Source organism: Malaclemys terrapin, chromosome 2 (genome assembly GCF_027887155.1).
Source record: "Malaclemys terrapin pileata isolate rMalTer1 chromosome 2, rMalTer1.hap1, whole genome shotgun sequence".
Taxonomy (NCBI): Eukaryota; Metazoa; Chordata; order Testudines; family Emydidae; genus Malaclemys; species Malaclemys terrapin.
The window spans coordinates 223,476,607-223,493,698 of NC_071506.1; the positions used below are offsets into that span (position 1 = coordinate 223,476,607).

The following is a 17,092-nucleotide window of genomic DNA, read 5'->3' on the forward strand; positions in this document are numbered from 1 at the left end:
TAGCTTCAATAATCTCTCTCTCTCTCAAGCATATGTAGTTGCCTTTATTACATGTTGAACTATTTAACTCTTCAGTATATTCTTCTAAGACAGAAAATAGCTTTACTTTGCATAAGAATGCATATTGAAGTGGTTAAACCTTTTAATAGAAGGATCAAGCTATGTATTAAAGGGCTTTCTATGGATTTTTAATGGGAGTTAGAACAAGCCTCAAGAATAATCTGGTAAGGATCCGGATTGCAAAATTCCTAGGGTTCTAATTTCTTTTTTTTTTTTAGCTAATGGGACTAAACTGGTTTTTAGGCAAAAGACCTTTTTATTCAAAGTTCTTGTCATATCTTTTAAATTTTGATAATATCACAGAGTTAATAATAAAGCTCCTTAAGCTTCAAAACCTAAAGACCCTTTCCAATCAACCCACCATCCCATCCACCATTGAGTGACTAGATGGGCAACAGATTCAAATTGTTGAATCAAGGTAAGGGGCAAATTCCAAATCAGAAGGCCTCTTTGAGAACGCTCTGACCGTGGGCACATAAATCAGGAGCAATTGGTCTGAAGATTCAAGCCGCTCAAAGTGGTAAAGCCATAAAGAGCTTAATATTTCAAGGAAACCCCTTGAATTGTACCCAGAAACCATCTGGAAGCCAGTGCTGTCTGTGGAGGATAAATGTATGACACACTAAATGAAAAGGTATAATGCATCTGTCCCAGCATGAGATTTGAGTGGTTTTCAGATGTAACCCATATTCCAATCTGAAATCATTGATAGCAAACTAAAAGTAAAACTGATGTTTAGAAGCCATAAATAAATGTACAAGTAATCATAAATAGAGACAGACAAGCCCATACACTGTATAAATAGCAGTGTATTCTTTTTCATCATCAAATGGATAACTTTTGGACTTCCCTTAGCAATACACGTAGACAAAAGTGTAGACTATAAAGATATTTAGATTATTTAGGGACAAATTTAGATTCATGAACCATGAAAGTATATTTCTGAAATTGACTGAAAAAGATTCTGTTCTCTTATAATTGTGGTTTTAGCATTGGAAACTTAAATAGGTTTCTAATATTAATACATGGAATGAAATTCATATTTAAACGTCATTAAGAACATGACATAAAGAGCAAGTTTAATCGAGAAGCAGTTTTGATTTTGTGTTTTGTACTTTAAATACATATGTTTATCTTGGTGTCTCCCTCCAGATATTTGATACTCTATTGAATGGTGATGAATCATATTCTTCCTACACTCAGAATGTTACAGGATGTAGCAACTACTTTAACTTTTTGCAATGCCAGGTAAACTTACTATTGCAATAACCAGAAGCCCCAAAACAAAAGAAATTTACTGTCTAACATAAGCAAATGTCTTATTCTGTATGTCAGGGTTAGGAAATTGCCTGAATGTAGTAAAGGTGTGTTTAAATGTAATTTAGTGCCAGTCTACCCATGCACCTAAGCACACTCTTAGCTCAAAGTATGAGTTGTTCCACTGACTTCAAAGAAAATATTCACATGCTTAAAGTTAAGCACTTAAATACTTTAACCTGAGTAAGGCCTTGATCAGCTAAACACTTGGTCTGTAAGCCATCTTTTGTAGAATGCACTTTGCAGTGTTAGAGAACTGCTATGTATTTCACAATTTCAAGCCCGATCACGTTTGGTAATAGAACATGATCTCTGATGGGAGTTGAATTCCTTTCCATATACAGCAGAAATAGAACAATATGGCAACTAAAATATCTGGTAATAAGTCAGTTTAGACCTCCCCCTCAGTTTTCTCTTTATGCTCAAGAAGAGGTGTGGGGGGGGGCTTCCCCTTTATTGTAGCTTATTTTAGAGTATCATTGGACTCACTGGCTAATGTCTTGAATAAACAAGAGTTGGCAGGGGTCAAGAAAGGAGAAAAATATCATTCTCTCTTGTGCATGCTGGTTTTGGTACAATGTGAGATGCTTGCATGCTAAAATATTTTATGGAAATGGCCAGTTCAGGGCATAATGCAATACAGTCCCCCAAAAGCCTGGTAACTACTTTTTTTTAAAGGCATGGGATTTCTGAACGTTCCATGTAGCTTACTGTAGTAAAGCAGTGAGATATGACTATGGCTCTGCTATTTCAGCCATAACAATTTCATAGCCTTGAAAAATCGCTTGCTTCTCTCCTGTGTTCTGTAAGAAAGTGAAAGGGGGGGCAGGAGGGAGGGAAGTAAGGTGTTCCCTCACCTGAAACGAATACAATCAACCATGTCAAATTACTTCAGTAGTTCAAAGTTAAAATTGAAATTATGGCATCAGTAAACACGTTCCTCCTTTATGTGACACTTTGCATGATCGGATGCAGAGCCGCTGAAGTGTAAACTGAGAAATGTGTGCATACAACTTTGTTTAATGCAGCTTTCCCCACCCAAATTTTTCCTTGTAACAGGCGCCTGCTGACCAGGAATATTTTGGAGCGTTTTTATCACTCTCAGAAGTGAGGAAAGCTATCCATGTAGGAAATCTTACCTTCCATGATGGGTCTACAGTTGAGAAGCATTTGCTTGAAGATGTGATGAAGACCATAAAGCCATGGTTGGCTGTAATTATGGATAATTACAGGGTAAGAAAGTAATAGCTTCTAACTTCCTACTCTGGAGGTATATCTTCACTACAGAATTAACCCAGGCTCTTACCCCTAACCTGCTCCGGTGTGTGCACACAAACCTCGGGCCTGAGTTTGGTGCTTTCAGCCCAGGCTAACTGGTCCATCCTGGGGTCTAAGCTAAAGCTCAGGTGCTATTATCACTTCAGACTGTAACCCACCCACTTTGCAGGCAGGATGTAGTCTATCTAGTGCTGGTAGCCCATTGGAAGAATCAAAAATAGCTTGGTATCAGGAATGAATAGATGAAAGTTGTAGCAGTAAATTTTTGGTAAACAAGATTGTGTCTTGGTAGTTGTTCAACTATCTGAGCTCTGACATGGCTGAATTGTCATAAAGTGAGCAATAATGCACCTAGAAATACAGTTGGGGGTTAACACATCATAATTTATTGTGGGGGATATGTGAAGAAAAAAGAATGCCATGTGGTACTTGTAGTGATGGGAATGGGGCCAGCTGGTCTTTAACAGAGCATAATAACATAAAGATTAAGAGCTACATACCTGGTGTTTTCCCACTGGACGCTTGGAATTGTATCAAGAATGCACACAGCCATTATTTGTAGCACCCACTCTATTCTTAGTTACACCATTATCATTTTTCTTTTGACAACGTGGCATTAACTAATAATCTGATTTGAAAAAAAAAACATTAAAATCAAGCTTTTAATGCTCTGTCTAGCCTATTGAAAAGTCGAGGGCCCAGATCATCCATTATGGCTGAGGAGGATGGCCCAGTGCAGTTTGGGAGAGGTCAGAGTGAAAAGCTGGCCTTTATGTTCCTCAGTCCTGGGCGAGTCCTGTACTGGGTTCAGTCCTCTGGCCTAATATATCAGATTTGAAGGCTGCTTTGAAGTTGCACTGGCTGCCAGGGATCAGCGTTGCATAGGTGAGCTCTGGCCCCATTTGTGATGTTGGGAGCAAAACAGCTTCATGACATCCCAGGAGCTGGGCCAAGATTCTTAAATGTAGCTGTGATGCCAAGGGATGTGAGCTCAGAAAAAAGTGCAAATTTCTTGTTATGAAACTACAGTAGTCATTTTCCTCAACTCTGTCGTCTGAGGTAAGAAGCACTTGTTACAAAACCTGTGAGTTTATTTCAGTTTTTAAATCTCTCCTCCTCTGAAAGTTTGTCATGTCTAATTTATTTTGCTCATCTGTGGCTCTCTTTTTTGCTATATATCTCTTGGGAACTTAACACAGTATTCAAGGTATACAATTGATTATATGATGATTTCAATACTTTCTATCTCATTCTTTATATAATATATACTTTACCTGTTTGACAATTGCTGTCCATTTAGCAGATATTTTCATTGAGTTGTCCACAGTAATACCCAACAGGTGTTAGTAGTTACAACTAATTTAGAACCTAGCACAATATGCTTTATTTTCCATTTGTCAAAACTGAATTTCACCTGGTTGCCTAGTTGTGTGTGTTCTCTCTGAAGTTCCTCAATTTTCTCCAGTCTCAACTAAGGAATAATTTTGTATCCTTGGGGAAATTTTGCCACCTCACTCTTCATCCCTCTTCTGGATCACTAATGCGTAGATTCAGCACTGTTTCCTTTATCTGTCTCTGGGGTGCTCCACTATGATTTTTTTTTTTTCCATACTGAAAACAGGCTGTTCATTCTTACTCCTTGTTTTCTACCTCTTGGCCAGTTTTTTATACATTACAGTACTTTTATCATTCATTAGCTCCTTAACTATTTGCTCTTCAAATTCCTTCTTTCTCTCTTAATTCCCATCTTCTGTTTTTCCTGCCATGTCTTGTTCCTTTCACTTGGCCTGAATTTCTATTTTCTGAAGGATACCTGTGTGTCTCAACTAACCTTCAGTTTGCCATTAAACCAAACCTAGAGTTGTTTGCTTCCTTTTTTGTTTAATTGTATGCCTACCTCCTGTAACTCTTTTGCAGAAGCAGCACTTGTGGTTACATAACATCTTACATTTCTTAAGCAAAACAAAATGATCCGTTGCATAAGAACTACTCAAAAGGAAGAGCAGGACAGGCAAAACTGGTGAGAAAAGTGCAGTTTTAGTGGGTTGGGAATGTGGAGGTCAGGAGCTAGGGAAACTACCCGGTATGTTCTGGCTGCTTTGTGCTTCTCTAGACTAGGGTGCAGGACCCAGAGCTTACTGGTGAATCAGACCGTGAAAGTTACAATTCAAGGAGAAAAAGGTTGTAATGTTCATGCTACATACCTTTAAATAATTAAATAGCACATTGTAGCATTTTCTTTAGGATTCTACATGTATGAAATATTTAATTCTAAAAACAGGATTTCCCACAAAAATTACATTAAATTGGAGTTAAGGTTGTGAATATATCAGTAATTTCAGTTAAAATTGTATAGTGATATAATTATACAAGAAACAAGTATTACAAACCATGAAATTCAGAGTTCAGGTTCAACTTAAAAGAAATTATGTATTTTCATATCTTAACATAAAAGTACTCAAACAACTTAACTCTGCCCTATAGGGACACTGGGAGGGAAATAGCCAATAGAAACTGAAAAAAAATCTGTCTTTTTAAAAAATCTGTTTAATCTGTGAATAAGAACACTAAAAGATAACACTAATTGTATGCTTATTGCATGGCATCAAAACAGGGCAGAGTTAAGGTTGTTGAGTGTGATATTCTTTTAGAAAATGAGATGCCAGAGGATCTCTGCAGAAGTCTGGAGTATTAGCAATGTACATATTTCTTTACTACGTAGGAATGCAACATGATTACAGTAATGTACAAAAGGTTTTCGGGGAAAAATCCCTTCTTCGATATAATTCTTGCTTCAGAAGGACTACTGGAATTACTGGTAAAAAGTGAAGAGAAAGCAAAGTGAGTGATTCTAAATGGACACTTTATCTGCATACTATATTCTTGCTGGAACACCAGATGGGTAATTTCTGTCAACATATTTATTTTGATGGATTGCTATTACAAGAGGGGTAGTTCAAATGCATTGGGAAGGCTGTTGGCTAGAACAGCTTACAGCTCAGACTAGTAAAGTAGAATAGGTCCTCATGGGAAGCAGAACCTCATAAATCTCTTGCTGTTTCCTCTTTTCAGATTCTTCTCAGATATTTAGTATGTTCCAGAAGACTGAAAAGGGTTTCGACTGCTGTTTCCTATTTTTTACCAAAGACAAAGGCTGCAAAATCTTATCTAAAATATTTTCACTAGTTGCAAACTGGACAAGCGTTTGATTTGTGTGTGCGCACACATGCTTGTCTATGCATTTGGGTTTTTGGCTCCAATTCCCCACACTGCTTCCAAATAGTGGGATTTTATCAAGCTGCCTTGCTTTAATTTGGGTAACCTTTTCCCCCTCTTGCAGCTGCCTAAGAACTTTACTGAAATGTTTACAGACTTCTATCAAGCTTTTGCCAGAAGATGTTTTATCTTGTCACTTTTAAGGAAATATTATACCAACAGGTTCAGACAGCAAGTAAAACATGGCACATGTGCAACTTGACCATCTTTCAGTACTCTCCTATAACATTGGCTCTATTGTTCTTTATGAAACCAGGGAAAGACCTCAGGAACTAACGCATGCATATTTGGTCTTCAAGATGTTGGCTGCTGTTTTCTTAATTGAAATAAGAGATGCACTGTGCACTCTATTTTTCAAAACCCTATCAGTGGATGAGATGGAAGCTTCTTAGAGTGACATTCATTTAGTGAATTGTCCTGTTAAGCAAGATTTTGAAGATTCCACTGGTACCACTTGTTGATATTGGCAGAGGGATAGGATAATCAAGACACAGTGTAGCACAGTTGCTATGTTGCATAAGAGGCAAATCATGCTTGTCTCATGGTGTCGCAATGGCTGTGAATCATCTGAACCCGGTGTTTGTGTGGCAAATAATTATGGTGGGCTACTTTTGGCTCTCTGGTCTCTTGGCAAACTGTCTTTTTGTCTGTTGCAGCAGTTATTTGGGAAAGATTAGCTATTATGGTTACTGGCATGCTATTAAGATTAGCTATTATGGTTATGGTCTCTGGTCTTCGCTTTCCATCTTGATTTATGCAATTGGGACATCAGGTGGCTGTTGAAATCATTTGTCATATTTGGATGTTGTCCACCATTCTCTTAATAGAGCCATTTTGCAGAGGATGCAGTGCTTATGAGTGCACTTGAATACAGATGTGCAAATAAATAGGAATAAAGTAAATACTTAATTTTCATTTTGGTGAATATGTAGCTCTGGGAAGCTGTTGTACTACAAGGAGGGAAATATGAATGAAAAAGGTCAAAGTTTAGTAGTAGTAATCTTAAATGTCAGAATCTACATATGCCCCCATCCCGTTGCATAACGAATTGCACTGCAGAAAGCTACTGTCATAGATCTGTGTCCCCTCTCCAGGAAAGGACTACTGCATCTACATAATAATTTCATCCATTGGTCTGAAAGCCCTTGCAAAGGTGGGCAAGCATTATTGTCCTCATTTTGCAGTTGAGGAAACAAAGCAGAGATGTCGTGACATGCCCAAGGTCCTGCGGCTACTCAGTGGTAGAATAATAAATAGAATGTAGCTTTACTGAATTCCAGTTTGGTGCCTCATCCACTGGGCCATGCTGCTTCCATTACTTTGTGTTCATATGAAAAATTATATTGAAAGGAACACTTAAAGCTCAGGAAATGCCAAAACTATGGCTGCGTACATGGTCTTAGTTCTACCTCATGAGCATGATTATGTTCTTTAATTGCACAATATCATTCATTACACATTCTGCTCTACAGAGGGTTTAGATGTGGTCAGTTGAACAGCAGCATAAATTCATATTTATCCTGTGGTAACTGCAAATAGAATATGGCCAAAAATAAAGCACAGGTCTGCATGACTCCTATCCTGCTGTGCATTGTCCAGTCTGTGCACTGAATGAGGCTGGGGGTCTGCAGGAGGCAACGGTATGTAACCATACAAGTATAGACTATCTTAATTCATATATCCAAGGAGGCAGATTAAGATTCTGTGGGCAACATTAACTTGTCTTATTTCAGAGAGCAGTAGTAATCCAGTAGTGCCTCTCATCCAAGAATCTCATAGCCCCTCGTAAGTGTTAACTACTCCTTATTTTAGAGGTGGTGGTTTTTCCCCACTTTCAGATTCAGGTGGGATGCAGAGAGATTGTGACTTGGATATTGTGACATGGAAGGCTGTGGCAAGACAGATTAAAGATTCTCTCTCTCTCTCTCTCTTCCCCTCCCCACCCCGATCTCTTGATTCCCAGGCTTATGCTTTAACCAGAATACTTTTTTCTTGATGTTTGTGAATGCTACAAATATCATTTTTCCAGTGCTGCGGTTTGCTTTCTTTCAAGGTTCATGCTTCCAGTTTGTATCAGACGTTTTGAAATACGTGTTCTTTGTAGATGCACCTTTCTCATCATCCAAACTTTATTTGTTGTGACTGCTGATTGTTGGATGCCCTAGATATTGAAATCCACTTATGGTGGCTACTTAGAAGATTCTCTTTTCAGCAGATGAACTCATCCATCTAATAAACTAGATTATCATGAACTGAATACTGTTGAGGCTAGAATGGAAAATGGTGCTTGCTCTAATTGGAGCTAAGATTACTATGAAACCATAGGCATTTCCTGTTGCCAAGATATCGTGTTGGTCCCTGAAAACTTTGTAGGCCAGTGTTGGAATGTTGTTGATCACCTCTGAAGAGTTACATTAGAGAGGTTAACTTGCCTTGGGGTTAGGGCTTAGTATTGCAGTGTTTAAGAGTTCATCTAGTCAGGAAATTGTGGCTGTAAAGTTACATAGCCCTGTCACTTATCGTTACACAGCTCATTAAATCACAGCTAATTGCATCTTCACTCTTCCCCAGTATTCAAGTCTTAATGTTTGTCTGCCTAATTAGCACATTGAAAGTTTAAAATCCATACCATTGTGCTTATTTTACTTGTTTATTCTACACTAAACCATAAAATTTGGATGTCAAACTTGTTCTGATTAAAGGAAAACTGCACTCAGCTTATTCAGTTCAGTAGCCTGAAAGTTCACGAGGTAAGTGCTTATCACTTAATTATTAATCTGAAGTGTATTTGAAATTGGATTTTTTTGAGGCCACCATGCACTACTTCAGTTTGCTAAACATTTGCCTCTTTATCCTTTTTGCTACTTGCAGTTCTCACTCTCTCGTCCATACATTGTTTATTTAGACTGTAAGTTCTTTGGTGCAGGAACATTATCTCTAAATCACCTATCATTGTTTTGGCACCATATCAATATACTGGAAACAGTCAAGCTATGTCTCTCTTGTGACAATGGAAGAGACATTTCAGATGTATACGGTAAAACCATATGGATAATTGATCTAAATGGGAATTCACTTTGAGGATCACATCCATATAGTTCATTAGAATCCCAAAAGTAATCTTCCAAATCCAAAAAAGTCTTTTGCCAACTCCTGAACTCAAAAGCACACTGTAATACATAATGTGTTCAGTTTAAAAGTATAGCATCTAACTTGGACTTTCAATAGAACTATTTTATTACGTACAATGATCGCAGAGTAAAAGCAAAGAATAATTGAGTTGATCATAATTACATGTTTATTTGCTACAGCAACAGTATATGAACCAGAATATGCCAGCATTTTATTTTATTTTATTTTATTTATTGTAGTGAGGGCTTTTTAAGATGTGAATACGCCACACTTACTTTTGTCCTAGCTTTCCCTTTAAGGAAATAAATATCTTTTAGTCATGTCTGAATGAGAATGAAACAGATAAAAGTATCCTTCTTACTCTCCCTCATACATCCTTTTAAATTGACAGTATTTTTTAAATATAAAAACCATTAGATTTGAAAAAAACAGACACAGATCTGCTATACAAATTTTCTTAGGAATTAATATAGTCTGGACACTTGGAATTGCAATTTGCACTTAAATTGTAGAACTGCTGTCTTTTGGCCCTAGGGGTTACAGAACTTTCTGCTTTTCAATAACCATTATTCAAATTTGATCTACAAGACCCAAAACTTCTTTTTAAATGAATTTCCATTTGGTACATTTCTTAGCTGAACTTCGTCTGCTAGTTTTCAATGTAATCTTGCAATTTTCTTTGAAAGAATAAGTGTACATTTGTAGTGTGTTTTATTTCATATTTTTTTTTTTACTAAATGTTGCTACTGGTTAAACTAGATAAATTGTGTTCAGAATATCCTGCCTACCAAATAGCTATCTTTCAAACCACTCTTTGTGCTCAGATAAAGTATTCTAGATCAGTGCTAGGGGAATTAACATAAAATTACAGCTCAAACCAAATAAGCAATAGACAGATTTAAAAAAAATTGCAGTTAGAGAGCATGCATAAGGCAATTCAGACTTGTTGAATTAAGTTTCTGACGAGGATCGTATTTGGTATGAATTTAGAATAATTTAGAATAATTCCTGTGAAGTCAAACTGCATCAGATTATTTGAACTCTGGTTGAGCCATATAATTTGGGGTGGTCATTGGTTTCAGGTGAAGCAGACAAAAACTGAGAATCTACCTTCAAGCAGGATGAGGAGCTCACTAGAGAGAGAGAGCTATCAGTCCATAGCAGTTTACATCCATTCCCTTAAGATTTAACCTGGTTGGATGTTTTTGGAGCTCAGTATTTTATGGCTATATTCTGGGTAATGAAAAAGATGGAGGCTGTGGGAGCAAGAAGTAAGCTAATTTGGAAGATAGAAAACTCAGTAGAGTTTGGGCGTATTATAAAAATCTACTAGATGCGAGAGGCTGACCACTAGGCTAGTACTTTTATTTTAGCTTTCCCTTAAACTATCCACGGATTGAATCTCTAATAGAGTACGGCAATTTGCACATGCAAGTTGGTGATGCCAGTTGTTGATGGCTGGATAGGAATTGTTGATTGTCCCAAGACGATCTTGGTACAGTTCTTCCTGTTGAGGTCTTGGACCCGTGGAACACTCTTCCCATGGGATCTGTTGTAGTGCATCACTGGCTTCTTGTGAGGCAGAAATGAAGGCATTTTAAAATTATTCCTGTGTTTTGTTATCCTGATTTATATTGTAGGTGTACTGGGAGTGGTGGGTTTTTTTTTTATTTTCCACGTGGGATTTATTTCAGTGGATTGTTTTATCTGGCAAACTTTTGTAAATTTACAAAATGTTTCAAAAATTAAAATGTCTAATTATTGTTCCCTGTGGTATATCGCCTCAGAAGCTGGAGGTGAGTTGAGTCAAACTTGCATCTGTTTAAGGAAGGTCATATTTTTTCCCTTGTAAACTATCTTATTATTCAAAAGAATACATTCGGCTTCTGTTGACTGGCCATAAAGTGTGGTTGTATAATATTCGTCTGTTTATTAATTCTTCTATCTCAAATGTTAACGAATTAGACTCATCATACCCTAGTGAGATAGGTATTATCTGCATTTGCATGGGAAAACGAAGGTTCAAAAAAGTTAAACGATCTTGGGCAACGTCACACAGAGAGTCCCAGGAGAGCTCTGAATGTTTTCCTGATCTACATAAGACTTGCCTAGTCAAAATCAGACCACTGCTGTAGCATTCTTGTTCTGATATAGAACAAGATACAGTTTTGTGAAGTCTGATCCTAGATCTCCTGCTCAGAATTGTGAATAGTACTTGCATGACAGTTCTATTTTTAACATCTAGTCACTTAGTACTCGAGACAGACATGAAGTATCATTATCTAGCCATCAGCAAAACAAATGAGACTTCTATATTACATCTGGAATGAATCAGGCTGTGTTCCAAAATCCTAGGGAAAAGCTAAGATAGCTTCATTTGGCTGTTTTGTACTGTAGCTCTGTTGAAGCCCTTTTCCCTTCCTCTGTTGATTGATGGTGAGGAATTGTATTCCTGTGTAGCTTTGCACAGGAATACAAATGTTCTGCTCTGTTTTTGCAGTTAATCACAGATTAGTTGTTAATTTGCATTAATTTATCAGGTACTAGAGGTCAAAAATCATCTTTCAGACCTATTTATTTCATTGCTTGTTATAATCCTCAACAAAAGGAGGAGTGAAGTGGAGAGAGGACCATTTAACATAATGAGTGAGAAGAATGATAATCTTTCGGAGACCCATTTTTTTTATAAGACTAAAATGTTCTTTTTGGACCCATTTTGTAATGCTTGTATTGGTGGGGTCCCATCATGGTTCCATGTTTACTTATTGAGCATTCTGCAGCTGATTACTGTTAGGCCTTGCTTTGTGAATGGAAAATCTGAAGATGCTGCCTCTTCCTTGCATTAATTATTTTACCAAAAAAACAGTTAACTCCTGTGACAGCTTGGGGATATGTCTGGGTCAAACTATGAACTCCATATTGTTTGGATGAACCCTTTTTTTTTTTTTTTCAGGGGCTCTGCTTTGTACTGTAACCTTCTTTATGGATTAGAGCATCCATTTTGTAACAGGCTTAATACCTAAGTGGAAAGACTGTCTGAGAACCTATGGCAGAGCCACCGTAGATGTTAATGACTCTCCCCGATTGGAATAATACGTTTTCTACTGGTAGGGCCATTGACTTTGAATGATTCTACACAGAAACTGAAGGGGAGGGGAATGTGGCTGGAGCCCATAACTCCCCATCTGAAGCACATGAGCAAAATGGGGAAAGACACTGTTTTAAAAGGTGATTGGTTCTCTAAGCAAGGGGGGCAAACCACCGCCACATGCAAGAAGATAGAACTAGGAAGGGCTGCCTGGCCTAAGGATATTGACCAAACCCAGGTCAACAGTAGGGGGTGAGATTAGATGGAACATGGAGGTGGAGCAAAAGCTGCATTCAGGATTTTGTTTTACCAAGATTTGTAACTCTGTAGTGTACTTAAAGATTAATAGATTATAGGGCCATAAGGGATCCTTATGATCACCTAGTCTGCCATAGGACTTCCCTGAACTAATGCCTATTTGATCTAGAGGGTATCTTATTTTTTAAAAAAACATTTTTTTAAAATTTACAGGGTTGCAGAATCCATCACAACCCTTGGTAGGTTACTCCAGTGGTTAATTACCCTCATTGTTAAACCCTTTTGCCTTATTTTGAGTCTGAATTTGTCTAGCTTCAACTTCCAACCATTGGATCTTGTTATACCTTTGCCTGCTATATTGCAGAGCCTTCTATTACAGGGGTGGGCAAACTACGGCCCGCGGGCCGAATCCGGCCCCTCCGGCCCACGGGATTGCCCCCCGTGCCGCTCTCAGAAGCGGCCGGCACCACGTCCCTGTGGCCCCTTGGGGGGGGGGGGGGGGGCGCAGAGGGCTCTTGTGTTGCCCTTGCCTCCAGGCTCCGCCCCCCGCAGCCCCCATTGGCTGGGAACAGGGAACCACGGCCAATGGGATAGCTCAGTGGTTTGAGCATTGGCCTGCTAAACCCAGGGTTGTGAGTTCAATCCTTGAGGGGGCCACTTGGGAATCTGGGGCAAAATCAGTACTTGGTCCTGCTAGTGAAGGCAGGGGGCTGGACTTGATGACCTTTCAAGGTCCCTTCCAGTTCTAGGAGATGGGATATCTCCATTATTTTTTTTTTTTTTTTTTTTTTTTTTTTTTTTTTTTCAGGGGAGGTACCTGGAGGCATGGCAAGGGCAGTGCACGTGGAGCCCTCCGCCCCACCCCCAGGGGCCGCAGTGCTTCCTGGAGTGGCACGGGGACAGGGCAGGCATGCATGGAGCCTGCCCTGGCCCCGGTGCGTGCTGCTGCCACCCCGGAGCCGCTTTAGATAAGCGGCGCTGGGCCGGAGCCCGAACCCCTCCTGCACCTCGCCCCCCTCCCTGCCCTAAGCCCCCTGCCTGCACCCCTGTGCACCCTAACCCCCTGCCCTGAGCTCCCTGCTGCACCCCGCACCCCTCCTGCACCCCAACCCCCTGCCTTGAGCCCCCTCATACACCCCGCACCCCTCCTCTGCCCCAATCCCTTGCCCTGAGCCCCTTCCCGCACATTGCACCCCCTTCCACCCTCCCTACCGCACCCCAACTCCCTGCCCCGGCCCTGCATACAATTTCCCCATCCAGATGTGGCCCTCGACCTAAAAAGTTTGCTCACCCCTGCTCTATTACCATATCTCTGTTCCCATATAGTCACTTTGGTCACCCCTTAATCTTCTCTTTAATAAGCTAAATAGATTGAGCTCCTTGAATCCATCTCTATAAGACATATTTTCTAATCCTCTTATTCTTAATTCCAAAAGGATCTTGATAAATAGGAGAGGATTCAGAGAAGAGCCATAAGAATGATTATGGTGTCTGTGGTAAAGAAATTCCTATTTAAGCCTATGTTCCTTGTTTTTCTGCCACATTGTTCCTGAAGTATTGACCTATAAACTAGAGCTTCAATGGCCTCATAGACACATAGACCTAGGAACAATGACCAGTCACTATCTGTGACAGGACCCCAGTGTAGAAGGCAAGCCTGTGGTAGTATGTAGTTAGAAGTATAGCCAACGTGGAGCAGGAAGTACTGGGCATATCTCTGTGGTAGGCTAGAGTGAGAGTCTAGGAGAGCTGAGAGGCATTTGGTTGGGAAGAGCTCCAGGCACTATTGCCAGTTCCAAAGGTTCAAAAATGATGAGTCAGATCCCATAAAAACATGAGACTATTTTAAAGAAAAGATTATATTGTGGTTTTCATCTGTCTTTTGATTTTTGAATTCCCCTTACCGTGTGTGTGTGACAATTAGTGTTGTCAGCACTCACACAGTTATCAATGCAGTTAATTCTGCTCAGTCCCCCATCAGTTGTGACCTCCCAGCCTCACCTCTATTCCTCCTGCAGCTGCAGGGCATCTTCACCCTCCCCCTTGCGCCTTCCCTGGCCAGGTGTTGCAGGGACGGGGGGAGAGAAGTGAAGGGAGTAGAGCTGCCTGGGGCTGCTTTAAAGCTTCTGCTCCGTTTCCCCTCCCCTCAAGTGACAGTGATGTCTGCTCCTGAGGAGAAAGGAGTGAGCTTTGCCTGCTTCCTTCAGCAGCCTTAATTAGCTGCTCTTCCCCAGGAGGCAGGGTAGTGGGGAAGGCAGCCAGTCAGAGGAGGCTTTCCCCAAGGTAAAGCTGAAATTTGTGAGAGAGCGGATGCTTCTTGCATCTGGCCCCATCGCTGGCCGAAATCCTGTGATTCCTGAAGAAATCATGAGAGTTGGCAACACTGTGAAGGGGCCAAGTAGGAGGCCTGGGTTGGAGCTCCATTAAGGGAGCTGGAGAAACAGCCAGGAGAGACCGAGCGAGCTTTGTGGCCTGCATCATCAGGACAAAGGAACTGATGGGAGATTGGGCATGGCCAAGGAACAATTGAATCCAGGCATGGCTAATGATAGTTATGGAGAGAAAGGTACTACAGGCACCCTGCATCAGTGCAGTAACTAATGAACTATACTGAGCCTCATGGGAAGGGGAACGTTATTTTCCCCTGGAGAATGGGAGAGACAGACCTCCAGGAGTGGTCTGAGACCCAGCAAAAGAAGCTGGGTGGAAGTGTTACCCTGGATTTGAGAGGTGCATGTACCCCCAGAATGTGATCAAGCCAATTGCAACTATATTATGTGCATTCAGCTACCATGAATTAATGAAATAGAACACCACATAGTTAAGGGTTAATTTGGAGACAGGCTTTTAGAAGCAAAATCATATTTCGGTGGCAGTTTCAGCTATCAGAATGGGAGGAGGGAACAGACAAGTAAACAACTGAGACTGAAAACCTTGGTGGTTGGAAAACCTTGAATCTAGACAACTTTAATATTAAAAGTTTATTGAAAGTTAGAAAAGTGATGATCCAGTAGGGGGTCATTATGACCTATGTGTTTTGTAGAAGTTAATTATAAAAGATTAGTTAATAGGGTGTACTTTGGAGCAGTCCTCTGAAGCCAACTTGAGAGAAGTTTTTCCTGACACATTTTTCTCCCCGGTGGATGAGCAACTGGCCACTGTTTATTACTCAGTACCATTCCAGATGTTAGGTAAATATCTGGGATGTTCTAAGCCTGTTGCTTATGTCTGTGTGTGCTTAAATCTAATAAACTGCAGTGTTAGATAAGAGCATGCTTATTTGCATTAATCTTATCAGATGGAATTGCTGTGTTCCTATTGATTTATTCCTGACACCGCCTGAAGTGAAATAGTTAAGTTACCCCTTCTGAAAACCCAGGTAACAGAAGGACTGTGTGTGTTTTCTTTGGATTTTGTTCCAACCTAGAAGGGGTGGACTTCTGTGTTAGACTGCAGAGTCAAAGTCCCACAGCAGCTTACAAGCCTGAGGGAAAATTCAGCTGATGTGCCCGATGCCAGATCAGTTAAACCACGTTTACAGCCACTACTTGAAGCTTTTTCCTTCTTTTATTGCCATTCTTTATGTATAAACTTTAAAATGTTAAAGGTGTTTCACAGCAACCTTGCTCATTACTTTTAGAGAGACAATAACCCCCTGATGTGCAACAGACTGTGACTGTACGTTTCCTGGGACTGTACATTTCCCTTTAAACTTGTCACTCTGTTCTGGAATTCTATTTTGTTTTCCTGTCATTGGGCAACAATTCGGAGACAGGTTCTTTCTTCCAGTTAGTTAAGCCATTATGACGTCCCACTCCACACATTTGATGCAATTATGCATCTTATTTTAACTATCAATACATTAGCTAAAACCTTAAAACCTTACTCTGAAAAGGATAGGCACAAATTTAACTGCTCCAAAATATATACAAATATTGTGGGGTGTTTTTTTGAAATTCTGTGAGAACACAGCCTATTTATTTGATTAAAAAATCTTAACTGTGAAGTTCTGTTTTGTGTGGGAGTTCCCTCCATTTAAGAGAGTTTTGTATGAAAACCTCTTTCTTCCTCTTTGAAAATATTGTTCCAGGTCAGGAGAGAACATTGTGAACGGAGCTGTAAATACTTAAATCAACTTATGTTTAAAATAAAAGATGCGGGTTTTTTTATGTACATTAGAGAAAGCAATCACACTGCAGCAGTCTTGCATAACTTTCATGAGACTGGTATTACTCAATATTACTTTTCATAGTTAGGACACTGCCTCTGTATCAGTTTGTGCATCCAAATATAAGCAGAAAATGAGCTTTGATTGTACTATTTTTACGGATTGATTGATCATGTTTATTACAGTAGTGCCTAAGGGCCAACCAAGAACAGGGCCCATTGTGCTAGGCACTGCACAAATACAGAGTAGTCCCTGCCCCAAACAGCTGATAATCTAAATGGACAAGACAGATGCAGGGTGGGGAACTAGGTATAACACACAAGCAGAATGAACTACGTGATGGTGGCAAATGGCATGTTAATGCCATGATTTTATTTTTATTGATCGATTTATTTAGGAGTGGCTAAGTTAAATAGAAAGAAAAGGAAAGGGAGAGGGGACAGTGAAGGGTGGGTGGGGGGGGTCTGGGAGACAGAGCAGGGGAAAAGAGGGTAAGGAGTAGGTATGGAATGAAG

The 17,092-nt window shown here is 39.9% G+C and overlaps 1 protein-coding gene across 5 annotated transcripts in view; it reads left to right on the forward strand.

Moving 5' to 3' along the window:
* Nucleotides 1-17,092, forward strand: part of CPVL (carboxypeptidase vitellogenic like) — an 85,887-nt gene that overhangs the window by 45,406 nt on the left and 23,389 nt on the right. For all 5 annotated transcript variants that reach the window (XM_054020065.1, XM_054020067.1, XM_054020064.1 and 2 more), the window contains 2 exons: nucleotides 1,213-1,308; nucleotides 2,437-2,610. In XM_054020065.1, coding sequence (XP_053876040.1) covers nucleotides 1,213-1,308; nucleotides 2,437-2,610 — 270 coding nt within the window. The remainder of the gene's footprint in view (nucleotides 1-1,212; nucleotides 1,309-2,436; nucleotides 2,611-17,092) is intronic.